Raw genomic sequence first — 20,422 nt, 5'->3', positions numbered from 1 at the left:
CACAGAGTAACACCGTATATTTCCCCATTATTGTTCAACATAGAGCTAGTATTAAATTGAAATATATTTACTTTGTGTTATAATAAAAATTTATTTGATTTATAGTAGCTTCATTATTGTAAGTAGGCATTATAGAATCTGGCTACAAGTGGATTTGCACATTAAAGAATTTTATTAAACTACATGTGTAATTTGAACTAAAAAGAAAACGTTTGAAAATTGAAATTTGAGAACAAACTTTTTTTTTTGGTTGTACCAGGCAGCCAAATGTAGGGTCCATGGATGGAGCACTGGAACATAGCCTCTGTGCAAGGACTGCTGCTACTGTAGTTGCCAGATTAATGCAAGTTTGGAAGGAATATAAAACAGGGTTTAAAATGCTCAATAGTTGCAAATGAAGGCTCACAGTGCCAGAACCCCGATCTGGTCCTGAACTAGAAACCTGAAGGAGAACTGCTGGTCCAAAACCCACCAAAAAGCAAGATCTCCCTCTGTAGATGTTTCTCCTTTTGAGTCAAGCTGGTCTCCATTTTACTATATGACTATATGTAAAATTTTGACTATATGTAAAAATCTGTGGAGAGCATAATGTTTGCTAGAAGTGATGAGGCAGGGTGATCAAAGCTCCCGGGTGAGTATAAGCCCTCAGGTAAGTAAACCACTGAATACCTCTACACGGATGGGAAAAGGAGGCAATGTATATACTAATAGTTTATACTGGAAACCAGTATATACTAATGCTCGAAGTATGGGAAACAAGATTCTGGATCCTAGAAGTTGTGATGGAAGAAGAGGAGTTGGATATAGTAGCGATCATGGAGATGTGGTTCATGGATAACCATGACTGGGATGTAATTATTCTGAGCTATAATCTGTTCAGGGAAGGAAGAAAAGGAGAGGGGAGTAGCGTTATATGTTAAAAATCATATTAAAGCCACATTCTTGCAGGATCTGCAGGGCAAGGAAGAGGCACACTGGACCAATGTGGAAAGGGAGAATGGTGAATATATTTACATTGATGTGATATACAGGCGGAAGAAGTAGATAGAGATTTAATAGTAGACATTCAGACTATATCTAAAAGAGGGGAAGTTTTGCTAATAGGTGATTTTAAAATTCTGGATGCGAGGTCCTCTAGAAGTAGGGAGATCCTGGGTTCTCTACAAGGAAAACTGTTCTAGCAGTTGGTAATGGAACCCACGTGGGATGGGGTCATACTGGACTTAGTGCTTACAACCAGGGAAAGTGTCTGATGTTACAGTGGGTGATCATCTGACATCCAGTGATCACTGCATGATACGGTTTAATATTAAGATGGTTATAGAGAGGGCTCATTCAAAAGCAAAGGTTCTAGACTTTAAAAAAAAAAAAAAAAACTAACTTTGTTTGGATGGGGTTTACATCAAGGAATTATTTGGGTGGGAACATCTGGAAGGAGTGGAAATGCGGTGGGCAAAACTGAAAGGAGCGATTGTAAGGGCGACAAACCTTTTTGTGAGGCAAGTAAGTAAATGTAAGAAGAAAAGACCACTTTGGTTCTCAAAAGTAGTAGCTGAGAAGGTAAGGAATAAGAGGTTAGCTTTCATAGATTACAAGAGACTGCAGAAAGAGGAAGACAGGCAAAAATATCTGGAAAAGTTAAGAGAGGCTGGTCATGTAGTCAGGAAAGCAAAGATGCAAATGGAAGAAAAAAAATAGCTGACACAGTAAAACAGGGAGACAAGATATTTTTTTAAGATATATTAGTGATAGGAAGAAGTGCAAAAGTGGCATTGTGAGACTCTAAAGGTGAAGGGCAGAAATATGTAGAAGCTGATAAAGAAATGGCCAATTTGCTTAACAAATATTTCTGTTCTGTGTTCACGGCTGAAGCGCTGGGAGCGGGACCACAGAAGACAAACATGAATAGGGTTGGAGGAGTTATGGACCCTGATTGATTTTCAGAGGGTTGTTCGTGAGGAGCTAGCTAAAATAAAGGTAGACAAAGCGATGGGGCTGGATGGTGTACATCCAAGGGTGCAGAAAGAACTTAGGGAAGTTCTGGTAGCTCTACTGACTGACCTTTTCAGTGAGTCTCTAGAGTTGGGAGTGGTACAGGAGGACTGGAGAAGTGTGGATGTGGTTCCTCTCCACAAAAGTGGAAGTAAGGAAGAAGTAGGAAATTACAGGCTGGTAAGTCTGACTTCTGTGGTAGCTTGAAAAAGCTTTACACTGAAAAGTACAAAATCTAGTTCTCTAATGGGGCAGTGGAATTTGATATACCACCTTTCTGTGGTAAAATTGGTGATTTATATTTTTTATATTCAACTTCAGTAAACTCTTATCTGGCACCCATAGAGATTAGTAGATGTCAGATAACTGTAGTTTCTGGTTGCTTGATAGTTTTGTCTCCCTTCTCACCTCCCTCTCTCTAATATCTCCAACCCCCACTTGTAGGCCCAGCATCTGTTCTTCCCTTTCTACCCTCCTTTCTGGTCTGGGTCGCTCGCGCTCGGACCCTCCACATGGGTCTGGACTCCCTTCACTTACCTGAAGCAGTCCTGACTCGCCAACCCCCTCCATCCCTCACTCGAAGCAGCAGAGGCAGTGGTCAAAAGTGACATGACAGAATATAGGCCCTTCCGGGGCTGCCCATGAACAGCCTGTTTACAGCAGTGCCTCTGCTTACTGGCTGCCGCTACTGCTTTGGGTAAGGAAGGGGAGGGGAAGGGTGTTGGCGGGTCAGGACCACTACTGCTTTGAGGGCTGGAGGGAGAACTTTTTTTTTTTTTGGCCAGCAATTTGTTGGTTGGGTGAGTACTAGTTGCTTGAGCACTGGATATTTTGCAGTTTCAAAAATGGCAATTTTCTGTACTTAATCTTTGGATTCGCTTATCAAAACATCCAAACTCAGATATAGACGTCATTTCGAAAATGGCCCTTAAGAGTTCCTGAATGTAAACCACTTTGAATAGAAGTGATGTGGTATGTAAAAATTTTAAATAAAAATATGTATACTTGCTTTAACTCTGAACTTGGATTTAGAAAATGGTGAGCAATGAAATCTAAAATATCTAAAATTTATATCTTTAAAAAATCCAGTTAAGGCTGCTCACAGCATTATTCAGATGAAATGAATCTTTGCTGTAGTCCTTCTTTAAGCGTGTCTAGCTAATCCACTGAACCATTTATAAAACTTTTGTTCCCTCCCCAAGGTACTTCTAATGAAGTTGCGCAGTTTCTCTCAAGAGAAAACCAAGTGATTGTGCGTATGCGTGGCTTACCTTTCACTGCTACGACAGAAGAAGTACTGGCATTTTTTGGACCTCACTGCCCTGTCACAGGAGGGAAGGAAGGTATCCTGTTTGTCACGTATCCTGACGGCAGGCCCACGGGTGATGCCTTTGTACTGTTTTCCTGTGAAGAATATGCACAGAATGCCCTGAAGAAGCATAAAGACTTGCTGGGCAAGAGATATATTGAACTGTTCAGGAGCACAGCAGCTGAGGTTCAGCAGGTTAGTAAAATGCATTCAGCCTCTTAAATCCGGACATAGGAACAAAATCCACAGACGCTTCAGTAAAAAAAGGTTAGGGAGCAAGTCGCAGAGAAAACGTCAGTTTGCATTTCTAAATTGTTTTGACTTTGATTTATTCTTGCCTGTATATGCTAATTGGTTTTTGTCATCTACTATAGAATGGATCGTATGATCTAATGCTTTTTTGCCGCCTCAATTGTTGAAATTTGATTTGGCTTGGCACATTTTGGCAACTTGTATGGGGGGGGGTTGTTAATGAGGTTATCCAGTCATGTCTATGTTATATGTATGGAAACCATAGGGAACGTAAGATATTAATTATGTGATATGTAAACTGCATAGTTGTGTGCGGTATATAAATTTTTTAATAAATAAATTTTGTTTGCTATTAAAAATAAAAGGGGGGGGAACAACTTTTAAATAAGAGCATGGGGAAGTCAACAGTGTTTTTTAGTATCATGTGGAATGTTACTATTATTTCGGTTTCTGCTAGATACTTGTGACCTGGATTGGCCACTGTGGAAACAGGATACTGGGCTAAATGGACCATTGGTCTGATCCAGTATGTCTATTTTTCTGTTTTTAATACATTAGAGTCCAAAAGTTATCTTAAATAGAAAGCTAATAGAGGCAAATTAGGGCATCTAAATAAAAGCAAAAGGAACTTGTGTGCCTCTTTTTTTTTTTTTTTTCTTTTTAATTAAAGAGCATTACCATTATCCCTCCCAGCTGCTAGACAGTTTGTAAATAGAGAAAATAAACTTTGGAATGTCTGTCTGCAAATGGCTAGAAGTCTTAAAAATAAAAAATAAAAAACCGGGAGAGTTAGTGTATAGCTCTGAAGGAAGAAAGCTTATAGCGCATGAGACCTAGTGGAAAGAGGATAACCAATGAGATACCAGGTTAAAGATTATATTGCAATGATAAGATGGAACACATTGATGGAGAAGTGGTGCTATATGTAAAGATGGCATTGAATCAAACAGGATAAAAGTTTTGCACGAAGCAAAAATGCAGTGTAGAATCTATAAATAGAAATTCCATATTTGAAAGGGAAGACAATAGCAGTGGGATCAGACAAATGATGAAATTTTATCGGAAATTAGAGAAGCTAACAAATTTGTCAACACAATTAATGGATATTTCAACTATTTGAATATTGACTACTTAAATATCACATGACATACTACTACTGTTCACTATTTCTGTAGCGCTACTAGACGTACACAGCGCTGTACAGAGTCACGAAGCCAGTACCAGACAAGACAGACACATAGGATGCCATGGATACAGTTAAGGGGAATGGTGAATTTCCTGACTAGGTTGGTGGACAGTAGGGTATGGATTGAAGGCTATATTAAAAAGGTGGGTTTTCAGTCAGGGAAGGGCTGTGGTGAACAAACTCAGTTTATTCTAGACATAAGAGGCAGCTAGATGAAAGGAATAAAGTCTGGAATTGGCAGTGGAGGAGAAGGGTACAGCTAAGAGCAGCTGATCTGAGGAATGGGGCTCTCTGGGAGATGTATAAAGAGAGAGGAGAGAGATTGAGAGGCAGCAGAATTAACACACTTGTAGGTCAGCAATAGGAGCTTGAACTGTATACAAAGGCGGATAGGGAGCCAGTGCAGTGATTTAAGGCGAGGGGTGACATGAGTGTAGTGAGGTTGGAAGAAGATGAGTTCTGCAGCAGAGTTTTGCACAGATTGCAGGGGGGAGAGGTGGTACTGCAGGAGACCGGTTAGAAGTAGATTGCAGTAATCTAAGCATGAGGTTGCAACAGTGCAGACAAGAGTCCAGGTAGTGTGCTCAGAGAGGAAAGGGTGAATTTTGGAGATGTTGTAGAGAGAGTTCTTCCTACATATTAGTATATTAGGAGATCACTGAAGATACATTTATAAATAATATAATGTTTGGTGCTGGGGGGATGTAGGATCGCGGGGGAGGGAGGGGGTGACGCGAGCGGGGGGGAGGATGCCGGATCGGATTGAAAAAAAAAGTTGTAAAACGCGGGTAAGTGAGCGGGGGGGGGGGGGGAGGATGCCGGTTCGGAGTAGGCGGGAGGAGGTTTTAGCATGCGCGGTATACGCGTGTGCGCGCTATATTAAATTTTTTTTACATAAATTTGTGTTTCCCGCATGTTATACCCGTGTATGCGTTTTACACGGGTGCATGTTATCTACGTGAAGAGGATTTTGATGATTTTAATTTTCCTGATAGTTTAGACATCTAAATTTTTAGAAACCTCTCTGGATAATATATTTAAATGGGCTACTTTGTTAGTTACCTTAGGCTCTATAGAAGTGAAAATGAAAATGTTGATTGTATATTTTGGGAAGACGGGTATACCTTTTTTTTGGTCAGTACAAGTGTTCCTGATGTGGCCAAGCAAATTCAATTGAGAAGTAAAGCCTTCTTACAGTTGAAATCTCACATTTTTGCTGTAGGTGGAGCATTCTTTTTAAAATTTCCTTGTAAGTGCTTGATCACATTTGGAAAAACTCATATTTTCCTAAATCCACTTCATCTAGAAACCTTTTTTATTACCTAAAGAATCTAAATTAGGATAATTATTAGAATTAGGTTGTAAGGGTTAATGAATATTGTTTGCTACAATTTCTGAAATTTGTTTCCTAGAACATCTATCTTTAGGCTGATTCTCCTTGAGGTGGACTTAAATCATGTAAATTATAATGTTGTGATATTTTATTATCATTGTTTTAATATATTACTTTTGATATTTTCTGTAAAATTGATTGTACCCATTCAGTCAATGTTTAAACAGTAGCCCATAACACATATGGCACAGCATATGTTATAGCAAAACAAAAAAATTATACAGTAAAGCAAAACAAAAAAAATTATTTACAGTAAAACATGATCCACCAATACACAAGTTGTTTCCATTCTATACCCATTATTACATTGCCACACCATCATTTCTTAGGACTCCTGAGGAAGACTCGGTTGTCGAAACGTGGACCGTGTTGGGTCCAGTTCTCCCTGCAGACTAGGAAGTCCTTTTATCAAGCTGCAGTAGGGGTTTAATGCGCTTAATACTGCGCGTTAAACCACCTGCCGCGCTAGCTGCTAATGCCTGAGCAAGCGTTAGTTTTTTTAGCCGGCCGTGAGGGTTAGCACGTGATAACCCCGCTAGCGCGGCTTGATAAAAAGACCCCTAGGTCCTTAAGGTGTTTATGTGGATTGATACATATTTATGCATTTTTTAATAAAGTCCATTTTAGGAACATCACCTTTCCACAGTGTTTCTTTGGTTTCTCTACAGCTTATGCAGCTCATCAAGGTGGGAGAGGTATTGAACCCCACTCTTTCATCATTGTTCACCACCCTTCATTGGAAAAAAAGCATTCTGAAATAAATGGGTTTTCTCAGTGGCGTACCTAGCATATATGGCACCCGGGGCCCATCATTTTTTTACATCCCCCCCCCCCATCTGTATGAAAAACATGATTTTTAGAAACAATCCACATGTCACACAAGAGTGTACCTAGGAAAAGGCAGCATCTTACATACTGCAGTGAGCAGTACGTCAATAAACCCATTGTAAAACTAAACAAGCCAGACTAGTACAGATCAATCCTACACAGTCAATCCTAACAGAAAACCATGTCTTGTTGAACACATAAAACACCTTTGCCTAGTATGTAATCACAAACTAACCCCTCCCCCTTTTACAAAACTGTAGTGTGGTTTTTAGCCAGGGTGGTAACAGTTCAGATGCCAACGCTAAAAAACGCTCTACAGTTTTGTAAATGGGGAGACAGAATAAAAATACGTAGACAAAGATTAAACTGAAGCACCAAGAAGCTGGACTCTGCATACAATGCAACACCACAGAAACAGCAATGCATCTCCCCTAAAGAAAAAAAAAAAAAAAAAAAAAAGAATTTTTTTTTCTACCTTGTTTTCTCTGGTTTCTGCTTTCCTCATCTTCTTGTCACTCTCTTCCTTTCATCCACTGTCTACCCTCTCTCTGCCCCTTCTATATGGCATCTTCTCTCCTTCTATTCACCTTCCAGAAACTTTATGCCTCCCACTTCCATCTCTTCCACACTCCCATGGTCTGGCATTTTGCTCTCTCCTCTCCCCCCACTTCCATCAGCATCTGCCCCGTTTCTCACCCTTCACCACACTTTCTATACCACTGACCCCCTTTCTCACCCTCCATACCACCCTGACCCCCCCTTTCTCACCCTTCACTACGCTTCCATATCACCATGACCCCCTTTATCGCCTTCCACCACCATCGAAATCAGCAAGGTCCTGCGATGACGACTACTGCTGCCTCTGCTCCAGAAGAGGTAAGTGACGTCGGAGAGAGGCTGGGTCAGCAGATTCAGGGAGTTGCGGCAAGGTCTCATGATAACTGCGGTGCTGGTCCACCCCCCTCCAACGTCACTTATCTCTTCCGAAGCAGCGGCAGCAGTAGACGTGCTCTGGAATAAATACAGCAGCCGCGCTGAGGTGCCGTTTTTAGCAGCGAGATTCCGGACCCGGCCGGCTATGCACCCCCTTGGAGCGTGCACCCGGGGCAGACCCCTCCCCCTACTTGGTACGCCACTGGGTTTTCTAATCCACATAAACAGTTCAGAGATGCTTTGCATGGGAAAACAAAAGCAGTATATTCTTAAACTAAAAATGAAGTCCATATGAATTATTCAATAATATTGCCACAAAAGCCCCACAAAATATGCTCTAAAATTAATGAAGACCAAGTAAATTATTCCAAAGAGTAGTACAAATAAATCACTGAAGATAAATGGCTCTTCTCTAACATGTAATTCTATTTTCCCCCTTACTCTTCCATTCTGTATATAAGCTCATGTAAACCTTTTCCTTTCTCTTCTTATATTTTAAGTTCTTGTAAACCGTGCCGAGCTCCACTTCCGTGGAGAGGATGCGGTATATAAACTTAAGGTTTAGTTTAGTTTAGATTAATTCATTTATATTCTGCCTAAGTCACGAAACGGATTACAACATTACGAGCTTAACTAAAACAAATTTCAAAGAACACATAGGGCTCCTTTTACAAAGGCGCATTAGGGCCTTAACGTGCGGAATAAGACGCGCACTAGCCGCTACTGCCTCCTCTTGAGCAGGCAGTAGTTTTTTGGCTAGCGTGCGCTATAGCATGCACTAATCCGGTTCGTGCGCTAAAAACACTAGCACACCTTTGTAAAAGGAGTCCATAAAGGAGACACAATACATAGATAAAAAGAGCATCGCTCATATTACTGAGAGAGAAATGATTATAGAAAAAGCTCTAAAAACCAATTTCTTACTTGTGCCAAAGCTCTGATACCTTAAAGTGTGATCTAGGGCAGTGGTTCTCAATCCAGTTCTCTGGAGTTCTCAGGATATCCAAAATGACCATGCATGAGAGAGATTTACATCCCAAGAAAGCAGATCCAATTTCATGACTATTCATTATGGATATCTTAAAACCCCCACTGGCTGGGTGTGCTCTGAGGACTGAGTTGAGAACTGCTGATCTAGAGAGAGGAAGACAATAGCATAGATAACAATAGATAAAGCAGTTGAGATTATTTTTGATTTGTTGCTGCACTATGAAGTAAATACAAATATTTATGTAATTTTTCTGTTGGCTATAAAGCAATTGTGAGATTCGTGTTTTGGGTATGTGAAGTTGAATATACACACACTCTCTTTTCCTGTGTAGGTGACAGCCCAACTACCGATTTAATAACTCTACAGTATATTTTGTTTGTTTGTAGGCAGTGAGAGAAATTTTGGGATTTTGACGGCTCAGATTCATACTTTTTGATTTCTGTGCAGGTGCTGAACAGATACTCCTCTGCCCCTCTGATTCCTCTACCAACGCCGCCAATCATCCCTGTACTACCTCAGTCGTTCCTGCCTGTAGCCAACATCAGGGACTGTGTCCGCCTACGAGGGCTTCCTTACGCTGCAACTATTGAGCACATCTTGGAGTTCCTGGGGGAGTTTTCTACTGATATCCGAACCCATGGCATTCACATGGTACTAAATCATCAGGTAGGCAGTTGATGGGTTTTCACTTGGCTGTCTTAAAGAATATACATTGATTTTTAGACAGCATGATTAGACAATGTTTGACTAGCCTTCCTATGTATTCAAGTGCTAGCACACTTGTGAAGGCAGCATGCAGCATCCTGTTCCCTTCCATGCCAGTTGTAGGGCAAACAAACTGTTTAACAAATGTTGTAAGGATTATGTAAGTACACAGAGCGAGCAAACCTCCTCAGATCAGCACCAGTCAAGCAAAGAGCATACAGTAGATGGCTGAAGGCAGGATAAAATCACAACCAGACTTAACAGTGACCTAATATGGCTGTATTTCTGTGATTGTTGGACTCTCATTTCAGACACAGATCAAATTAGAGATGCTCCTGTATAATCTAAGAGAAGAGGATGAAAAGGAGATAACCAGTATGTGTGTTCCAGACAGTGATGCAGCTGTGCATCAGCCTAACCTAAATGTAGGCACAGTTGCTGAAACATAGTCATATTAAGTCATTATTAAAGGGGATGGGACTTGATATACTGCATTCTCTGTGTGGTTACAATCAAAGCTGTGTATATATATTTTAAACAGGTACTTATTTTGTACCTGGGGCAACGAAGTGTTAAATGACTTGCCCAGAGTCACAAGGAGCTGCAGTGGGAATCAAACTCATAACCTCGGGATACTGAGGCAGCTACTCTAACCACTAGGCCACTCCTCCTGTGGTTGGTTGGTTGCCTTTAGCCATCTCTGTTCTTAGTTTGTCTGGTATGGATGATGTAACTTTTTTTCTTGTACATATAAACACCTGGTGAGAGTGCTTTTTCTCGTCTGTGGAAGCATGGACCTAGACAGAGTATTTTAAAAACAGATGGTTCCCCGATTCTGAAAACGCCAATTGTTTAATATTGTATTATGAATTAGAACTTTCACATGGTGCTGATGGGTGTAGAGTTTGTTTTATAGGCAGGGCTGGGCTTAAGTAGGGGCAACGGGGGCAGCTGCTCAACTGAGTCAGCTTTGCAGCTGGTGGCTGACTGAAAGCTAAAGCTTCTTTTCCCTTTCCATCTCTGGTTCCTCTTCTTTCCCTCCCCCTCCTCCTCGGTAATCATGGTCCTCGGCACTATACTCCTCCCACCACATTACTGGCAGCTCTTACATATTCTCTTTCTTGCTCCCCCTTGCCCTTTGGTTTTGAACTTCTCAGAAGGATAGCGCATTTTTTTTTTTTTTGCCTTTTCAATCCAGGGTATCCCAAGCTTGCAAATCATTAAGATTACAATAATAGTTGGCATTTAAAGAATTCTGTTTAAATATGATTTCAAATTAGGTGTCAGGGACTTATTAATTCCTAGGTGGAGGGCCGCACTAAACTGGTCTGCACAGGGTCTCACAATTGCTAAGGCTGGTCCTGTGATCACAGACTTTCCAAGAACGGAGATGTGTGCAGAATAAAGAATCACTGGTCCGTTGATTAATGTAATCTTGAGCTATGGTTAAATACTCTTCTTTTTTGCACTAAATCTTAATGGCAAGGGGGCTCATAATCGAAAGCGAAATACGGCCAAAAACCGTCCTAAGTCGGCACTTGGACAAACATGTCTCAAAAACGTCCAAGTGCTGATACTAAAAACAGGTTTTGGATGTATTTCTAAATGACCTAGGCCTTCATAGTGCCACTGAACGACCAAAGCTAAACAGGGCATTTCAGGAGGAGTGTCGAGGGTGGGAGTTGGGCGGGATGTGGGCCGGCTTAGACTTAGTCATACAGCATGTATAAACGAAAGTTATACAGCCCACACATAATACAGACCCCCACACACTACCCCAGTGATCACTGACCCCCCTCCCCATAAAAATATTAATCACATCTTTAAAATTCAGCCTCCAGACCATCATCACCTGGCTGCCTGGCATAGGAAAGCCTAGTCGTCCAGCACAGAGGCAGCTTAAGTCATCTTGGGGGTGGGTTAGGGACCCATAGAGAGGAGGCCCATGCCCGTAAGCCCCTGTAATCACTGCATTGATACTGAAACATGTGCACTGCCCTATACACCCCCAAAACCCTTTTTACTGGCATATAAGTGGCTCCTGCAGCCATAAGGGCTATTGGGGTGGTAGATAAGTGGGTAAAGGGGATTCTGGAGGTGGTTTGGGGGGCTCACCGTGAACTATAAGGGAGCTTTAGTGAGGAGAAGACAAGGCACCCTTTTTGTGAAGTTCACAGCAGTGCCCTGTAAGGTACCTCACTATTTAGGTGGCATGCCTGAGTGTGCAGTCCATCACTTTGCAGACCCCTCCCACATCCAACAGGGCTTATTCTATGCGTTTTTGACTTGGACGAAAAGTTGGACGAAAATGTGGTATAAAGATGGATGATTTAGCGGCTTGGACGATCAGATCAGCAGGATGTATAAATAAATGATTTTCGAAATGAAAAAGTTGGACGTATTTTTCAAAAACGTGTCTTAAGCTGTTTTTTTTACTTTGGACGACTTGTGAGATGGACGTAAACGGACTTAGATGTCCCTTTCGATTATGCCCCTCCAGGTATTTAATAGTTAAGACTTAGTGCAGAAGAATTGGATGTTGTACAGGATTTGAGGGGTTAATGGAAAACTCTGGCCTACCTTTGCCAGGAGGCATAATTCTGTAACTGGTGCCTTTGTGTAATTGATATGTGTATGGCGGCCACTAATAAAGGCACCAGTTACAGAATCCAGCCCTAGGGACTCGATAATCAAAGGATTTATGCTCCTAATTTTGAGAGTTTACTCCTAAATTGGCTGCCTTGAAAATTTGCCAGAGCCAATTGCCTAAATTTATATCAAAATTTCGTGAATAGGTTACCTGGTTGGCAGTGTTAGCTGAGAGGCCAAAGCTGGGAGTTAGTCCCTTCAGAACCAAGATGAAGTACTTCAGCAGGGCACTGTGAGAAATTTGTCCTGTATCATACTGTATGTGATCTAGAAAACTGGAAGACTTCGTAGAAGATTTATAATACTGTAAGCCAGCCCTGGGCAGTAAGTTAATGAGGGAAATATTTAATCTAGGAAGATGTATTACTCCATTCTAACCTGTAGATCTGTAGCAGGTATAATGTTAAACCTGTTGGTCAATGCAAGTTGTTCTTCTGTTGAGTTGTTGAGTTGTTCTGAATGTGGAAGAGAGTTCATAACAGCCTCTTGTGCACAGTGGAAAATCTCTGACAATGAAGCCCATATGCTGTAAATCTAGGGATACTGTATTTGTGAAGTCAAAAAGGACACATGACCACGCCGTCACCTACCTTGGCCCCGCTCATACTCTACCCTCAGACCTATCCCACCCTACCCTCCAGCCCTGCTCCAATCCCTGCCTCCACTAGTCTCGCCTCTGCCCCACCCTGGCCTTGTCCTGCCACCTTCACCCTAGCAGAGGCTAGCAGAATTGGCGATGCACCCATGGTTGCCTGCAACATGCTTGAAGCTTTCACTTAGCCATGTTCCACCTCTGTGAAAATGGGAAACTTACATAGGATGGGGGCAGAACGCGGCAAAGTGAGAACTCCAGGCACAGCACAGGCAGGTTTAGGTGCATCACTAATGCAGCCAGCCACTGCTAGAGAAGAAGGTCACTTATATAAAAGGAAGATGGGGTGTGGGAGCTGCTGGACTGTGGGGGCTTGGGAGAAGGTGCACTGCCAAATCACAGGGAGGCAGAGATGGAGCAGGAATGCCTGACCTAGCCAACGGTTAACTGACTGCTGATTGCTTTAGGAAGGAGGCAGAGCATGGTTCAATTGTTGCAGTGGTAAGAAATGTTTGGGGTTGCCATGGTACCTGTGGCTCCCCCATTCTGGCGCCTATGCCTCAAATGCACTGCTTATAAATTTCACTGCTGGGGCCAGTCCACTATTGGCAATTCTGGCTTGTACTAGGGGGCAAATGATTTGCCTAACTATCCTGGTTCTCAGCAAATTACTGCAGAGCTGCTATGTTATCCAGTTTCAGCCAATGTGCAGGGAGTGAAGTCATCTTAATTCGTAGAGGGCTGCCTAGCAGCTGGGAGAAAGGGGAGTTAATGAAGAATTTCTGGCTTGACAGTGACTATGTAATGGACTCTCCCAAAATAACTATCAGATTTGTATTAATGTATAGCAGTGGTCTTAAATTCAAACCCTTTGCAGGGCCATATTTTGGATTTGTAGGTACTTGGAGGGTCTAGGAAAAAAAATAGTTAATGTCTTATTAAAGAAATGACAATTTTGTATGATGTAAACTCTTTATAGTTTATAAATCTTTCCTTTTGGCTAAATCTTAATAATGATATTGTCATTTACATCTAAAGAGACATATGATCAAGAAACTGTTTTATTTTACTTTTGTGATTATGATAAACATACTGAGGGCCTCAAAATAGTACCGGGTGGACCGTGAGTTTGAGACCACTGATGTATAGATAAGGAAATTGAACTTTAGTTCATGGGATGTTAAATGCAGAACAAAGTTAAGAAAGCAGGGCAAGCTTCTAAAGAGCATAGAACCTTTATTTTGTTGTGTTCCTGACATTTAAAAATCGTGTTCTGGTTTCCTGGACTTTTGGCTTTCCATGCAATCCAGGAGCCTGTCTGTTACCTTTTGAATGTAAAATGACTTTCATCATAAGCATCAGCATAAGCAGCAGGGAAGGATGGGAAGCAGGGAAGTTCCACATTTTCGATCTTATTATCGGGCGGCTCAATTGCAGTATCTAACCAGCTGGATGTGGGAGGTTTAGAAAGGATGGGTTCGCATGGAACAATCTTTTTTTTTGCAGAGAGCACCACTTTGGGTTGTTCCTTTACTGCCCGTGGAATCTATACGAGAATGGAATCTATACGAGAATTGGCGTCTACGGATAATCCGATTTTGAGACATATTTTGCTTTTGTGGGTAAAACTTTGCACTCGATTGCTGGGTTCTCAGGAATATTTCCATGGTACAGTGATTGCTTATGTCCCTCATTTTGTTCTGGGCAAAATGGATAAGGTGTTTCGACTTTGTGTGAGGCAGGGACTACGAACTCTTGGTCAGTTGATAATGGATGGGGAGATCGGTTTCTTTTTCTCATTTAGAAACATGGTTTATTAGCTCGTGATCTTTTTCTTTAGGGGCAATTAAGGGCCTTTTTTCATAGGAGAGTGCTTCCGGAATTGAGTCAGTCACCCACCTTACTAGAAAAAGCTTTTTTGCAGGGTTCGGGAAGGGGGACAATTACTCGAATTTATACTGCTATATTACACTCTGTCCCGATTCCCGCTAAATATAAAAAAGCTTGGCAAAATTTATGATGATAAAGTATGGGAGCGCCAATTGGGATTCTTGCTTAGGGTATCTATTTCTAGCAATATGGTGGGAAATGGGTACAGGATACTGTATCAATGGTATTGTACACCCTTATGATTGAAAACAATGTTTGGCAGGGCTACAGATGAATGTTGGAGAACATGTGGGGCCCAGGGATCCTGTAATACATATTTGATGGCTTTGTCCTAAGGCGCAAGCCTATTGGTCTAGCGTGGTGGGCTTCGTTTCAGATGTCTTGGGTTTTCCTATTTGTAAGTCTATTGAATGTTGTTTGCTAAATGTAGCTCCACCCACCTTACAGTTCCGACATCGCAGATGGATTGCCTTGGAGATGACAGTGGCACACATGTTGGCTGCTGCTTGGAAGACAGCTGACCTTCCACCATTAGAAGTGGTGCAACAGAAAGTGAACTGTGTATTTAATATGTCTAAATTAACTGCTCTGAGTAGAAATCATGTGGGGGACTTTCAAGAAATTTGGTCTGCTTACATCTCCTGGAAGGATAGAGTTGATAATGTGACTGAGGAGGTTCACTTGGGAAACTTCCTGCCCTTTAATATTTCTTTGTATAAAGCAATAGTTGTTGCCTCTCATTCTCAGGTCTGTATATAGGGAGGGGGGAATCTGGTATTTGGTGTGGGGAGAGGATTTGTATGGGAAAGAAGGGGTTGCTGAACAAAGAGTTACGGTGTGTGTTTTGCATTGTTGGAAACCCCATGGTTTCATCTTTGATGTGTATTGCGTGCTATTGTGATTGGACTTTGGTCATTTTTGCATTTTATTTTGCTGGTTTTCTAATAAAAAATTATTTAAAAAAAAAAAAAGATAATTCTGGCCAGATTAAATGTAGATGTTTGATTGTTTTGTTTTTTGTGTATGTACAACTCTGCCCCTTTGAGAACAGATCAAACACACAGACTGTATTCTTTTTTAATCAGTTGCCTGCTGTGACCTTTCCAGCTAGCTAAAGCATTTTTTTCCTCCTTTGTTCAAATGGTGGCAGGTATTTGCTTTTTCTGTTTATATTACATATTATGTACAGATTCTTGCTTGAGATGTTTCACGTGCTATATGGCTGGTTCCTGTTCTTGCCCAGCAGCTGAGTGCTGTTTGTCTCTCCCTTTGATTTCCAGGGCCGTCCATCAGGGGATGCTTTCATTCAGATGAAATCTGCCGAGCGAGCCTTCCTTGCAGCTCAGAAGTGCCACAAGAGGACAATGAAGGACAGATATGTGGAAGTGTTCCAGTGCTCTGCAGAGGATATGAACTTTGTATTAATGGGGGGAACTTTAAATCGCAATGGCTTGTCCCCGCCGCCATGTAAGTTACCATGTAAGTTTTGCTGGGCTCTTGGCGCTGCTCTCAGGTGTGCTGGTAGGTGCTGGAGCTTTTTTCTGTATTCTTGGTATTCTGGGTTCTTTGGGAGGTGCATGGGTAGTTGTTCTTCAAGGCTTTCCCCATCTCCAATCATCAGTAATCAGCATTATGGTTTTATCTGGGATTTAATGGCTGAAGAACAGCTAGTTTTTATTTTGTAATTTTATTGCTTGCTTTTCCTGGTGATTAATGTAATTCTTTATTGGTGCAACAGAATGAGGGAAACCTTTGGCATCCCTCCTTCCTGCCTGCTGTCATTGCTCACTGTTTCATTTTAAGTTTTTTTTACTGCTTTTCAGGTTCTTTTTTGGTTTTTAAGCTTGTTTGATTGTTATTAATGGAAAGTAAGATACATGTGGCCCTCTTTAAAAGCTATCTTGGAATTGTTCCTTTTTTAATGTCTTGAATAAACACTTCATACCTATCTCCAGTGGAGTAGTAAAGTGGGGTGCACCTTCTTGGTGGGTGTGCTTTTCCTCCTTTCTGCTCGTACCTGTTTGGCTCTTTGCTGGTATGAGCAGCATCTCCAACCTACTGCTTGCGCCGGCCTCTGCTCTCCCTCTGAAGTCACTTCCTGGTTGTGGGATCAGGAAATTACATCAGAAGGAGAGTTGAGGCTGGCGCAGGCAGCAGGCTGGAGATGCTGCTCTTGCTGGCGAAAAGTTAAGAGGTATGGGGGGAAAGTGAGGGGGCGGGATAGAGAAAAGGGCGAGGGGTTGCCATCTACTCTTACAGTGCTACTGACTAACCCAGCAATATTGCAGGAAGCTTCAGAAATGTTGTGTAATCTGTTTGTTTGCAGACTGTTTTCAGATTAAAATTGGGATGTTAAGATGGGTAAAAGGTGGCAGAGAGCAGATATTTTCACTACTTTTCAAGTAGGGGCCAGTTCATAAAAAGACTTCAATGTGTGAGCCAAGACAATTGCTGGACAAAGCAGCAGACATCCTGTTAACCTCTACCATCCTTATCTCTTTCTCTCGTATTCCTATCCATTCTGACTCTTTACCCCCACCATCAAGTTTATTGCTTTCTATATTTTCTTTAGAGGTTTGTTCATGGTGTCACCATTGAGTAGCTATTCTGTGTTTCTTCCAGCACCACTAGCTGCATGGTTTTCAATATAGTCCCCTGATATCTCCATACACTTCACTCACTTATACTGCAATTACTTTAATCCCTTTGAAAGGAATTCTTCTGTTTGACCTTCAAACCAGGATGCCACAGCTTCCTTGATGTCTTCATCACTTGAAAACTGCTGTCCATGGAGAGATTCTTCAAAACTCAGAACAGGAAATAACCTGAGTGAGCTAGGTCAGGACTGTAGGTTGGATGGTTCAGCTACTGAAACCTATATTCTCGGATGGCAACCTGTGAATGTTGTGACATGTGCACCGGCGCATTGTCATGAAGAAGCAGCACGCCTGCTGTGAGTGTTCCTCATCTTTTTTCCTTCATTGACACCCACAAAGCGATCATTGTGTTGGCGTAGCTCTCCCTAATTATGGTTCTCTCCTGTGGCATGAACTCCAGAAGCAAAAGTCCTTCATTATCCCAGAAGACAGTTGCCATGACTTTGCCTGCAGATTTTTCTGTCTTGAGCTTTTTTGGGGTGGGGGATGACTTGTGTTTCCACTGCATTGACTCAACTTTGGACTCCGGATTTCTGTGATAGACCCAAGTCTCAACTCCAGTCATCAACTGATGAAGAAACTGCACTTGGTCTTCACAGAGCATCTTCAAGTTGTCCTGACAGCACTGGAGCCTTGTTGCCTTCTGACATGGCATCAGCATTCTTGGAACCCATCGTGCACTAACCTTGGACATGCCCAACCTTTCATGAATTATTTTCCAAACTGTACCTGCCAAGATGCCCATTTCTTCAGCTATTTGGGAAATCTTAATTCATCTGTCTGACAAAATTAAATTCTTGACTTTTTTTTCTTGCACATTTCTGTGAAAGTTGCTTCAACAGGCCGTCTAGTGTGAGGGTCATCTTCAATGGACTCTGGACCCCACTTAAACTGCTCCAAAATGTTACTTTGTAGGTAGGTTGATGGGGTAGACTCATCATAAACTGCAGTCATGCATTCATGGATCTCCTTTGGCTTTTTCCCTTCTTGTGTGAGAAATTTTATCACTGAATGGTGCGCCAAATCTAGTAGTTTCTTACTCGATTTGCATGAGGACTCTCCTGACATCCTGTTTCTTGGAATGCTAAACTCGCACTGAACCGCAACTGTGCATAAGTCATCATTAGACATGCCACAACATTCAATGATTTGTTTCAACACACTTGCTACTTTCTTTCATACTTAGGTAGATAAATTATTGAATGCTTCTCATATATGCCTAGGGCTGGAATATGTTGGTGAAAATGTTTTTCTTAGCTGTTCTTATATGATTGCTTCTCATACATGCCTAGGGCTGGAATATGTTGGTGAAAATGTTTTTCTTAGCTGTTCTTATATGATTGCTTCTCATACATGCCTAGGGCTGGAATATGTTGGTGAAAATGTTTTTCTTAGCTGTTCTTATATGATTGCTTCTTACTTCCAGACTTTCAGTTAAAAACTAAAAGTGTACTATTGTACTGTGATTTTCAGCTGGTCTCCAGTAAGTTCTGAAAGCTTTTCTTTAGACTACAATGTTGTGCACTGCTTTTTAAGAAAAAGTTGTGGACTTTTTTCACACCTAAATTTTCTTGGTTCTCTGCTTTTTGTTCTTAAGGCAAAGATGTACTTGTGTTACCAGAGTTGTTTGATCACATTACCTCAACGGAGGGAAGAAAACAGAGCTTTGCTCATAATGTTTGACTCACTAGAATTCAAACATGCTATCGCGTGCATGCCATATCTGTCTTTTTAAAAATTATAATCTGCCTTAAGAGTTCCTAAAAGGTGGAAAATCAAAAGTCTTGTAGTGTTCCCCCCGCAAATTCGTGAATCGCGGACTCACTCATTCAAGGTCTGCTCCAACCGCCTCATCCTGTAGTAAAGTCGGGTTACACCAATCTGGAGCTGCGTGTCAAAGCAACTCCTGATTGGTGTAGCCCGACTTTACTACAGGATGAGATGGTCGGTGCAGACCGCGAGTGATTTTCTTCACCCGCCGGCACTCTAGAAGGGAAGGGAAGCAGATTGGGCACCACTGCTCTAGACGAGCTGCACTCTAGGGAGAATAGTGGAGGGTGGCCAGCTGTGCGGACCGCCCCCCCCCCTTGGTACGCCACTGGAGCAGCAGTGTGTCTGGCCGGCTCGTTCCGTTCAAAGCCGCGGGTGGCGGCTCCTTCCGAGATCCGCGCCTGCGTCTGAAGCCTCTCTGATGTTGTGATGTCAGAGAGGCTTCCAATGCAGGAGTGGATAGCGCAAGGAGCCGCCAACCCGCGGCTTTGAATGGAACAAGCCAGCCAGACACGCTGCTGCTCCAAAAGGAAGAGAATGATCCAGTCCAGACCGCGGGCTGCAAATAAAACCTGGAGAGCCACATGCGGCCCATAGGCCGCGTGTTTTAGACCGCTGCTTTACATGGTATTAGCTTCCTTAGAAAACATAGGCCATATGGTCTTTATCTGCCTTCATTTTTCTATCTCGTCTGTCTAGCCATGCCATCTACTATCCCCCTCCTCTCACTTAGAGATCTAACATACTTGTTCTAAGCTTTCTTGAATTCAGATACACTTTTTGTCTCCACCATCTCCCACTGGGAGGCCGTTCCAAGCATTTCTTATCCTTTCCGTGAAAAAGTATTTTCTGAGGTTATTTCTGAATCTATCCCCTGTCTTTCATCTTATGCCCCCTCATTCCAGAGTTCTTTTCAATTGAAAGAGATTCAACACATGCACATATTTCACGTAAATGTCTTTCTCATATCTTCCCTCTCCCACCTTACCTCCAAAGTATACATAGAGATCTGTCAGTCGCTGTATAGCAGGAATGTCAAAGTCCCTCCTCGAGGACCGCAATCCAGTCGGGTTTTCTAGATTTCCCCAATGAATATGTATGAGATCTATTTGCATGCACTGCTTTCATTGTATGCTAATAGATCTCATGCATATTCATGGAGGAAATTCTGAAAACCCAACTGGATTGTGGCCCTTGAGGAGGGACTTTGACACCCTTGATGTATAGTATACCAGTGGTCTCAAACTCAAACCCTTTGCAGGGCCTCCTTTTGGA

At 42.0% G+C, this 20,422-nt stretch overlaps 1 protein-coding gene across 3 annotated transcripts in view; it reads left to right on the top strand.

Moving 5' to 3' along the window:
- ESRP1 (epithelial splicing regulatory protein 1) overlaps positions 1 to 20,422 on the top strand; it is a 181,037-nt gene that overhangs the window by 101,490 nt on the left and 59,125 nt on the right. For 2 of the 3 annotated variants that reach the window (XM_033934758.1, XM_033934756.1), the window contains 3 exons: positions 3,195 to 3,496; positions 9,332 to 9,550; positions 16,001 to 16,199. In XM_033934758.1, coding sequence (XP_033790649.1) covers positions 3,195 to 3,496; positions 9,332 to 9,550; positions 16,001 to 16,199 — 720 coding nt within the window. The remainder of the gene's footprint in view (positions 1 to 3,194; positions 3,497 to 9,331; positions 9,551 to 16,000; positions 16,200 to 20,422) is intronic. The other variant, XM_033934757.1, reaches the window with a different exon arrangement.

This window comes from Geotrypetes seraphini, chromosome 2 (genome assembly GCF_902459505.1).
Source record: "Geotrypetes seraphini chromosome 2, aGeoSer1.1, whole genome shotgun sequence".
In the NCBI taxonomy this organism is placed as follows: Eukaryota; Metazoa; Chordata; class Amphibia; order Gymnophiona; family Dermophiidae; genus Geotrypetes; species Geotrypetes seraphini.
The sequence above is the reverse complement of the archived record's forward strand: the minus strand, read 5'-3'. Positions and strand labels throughout refer to the sequence as shown.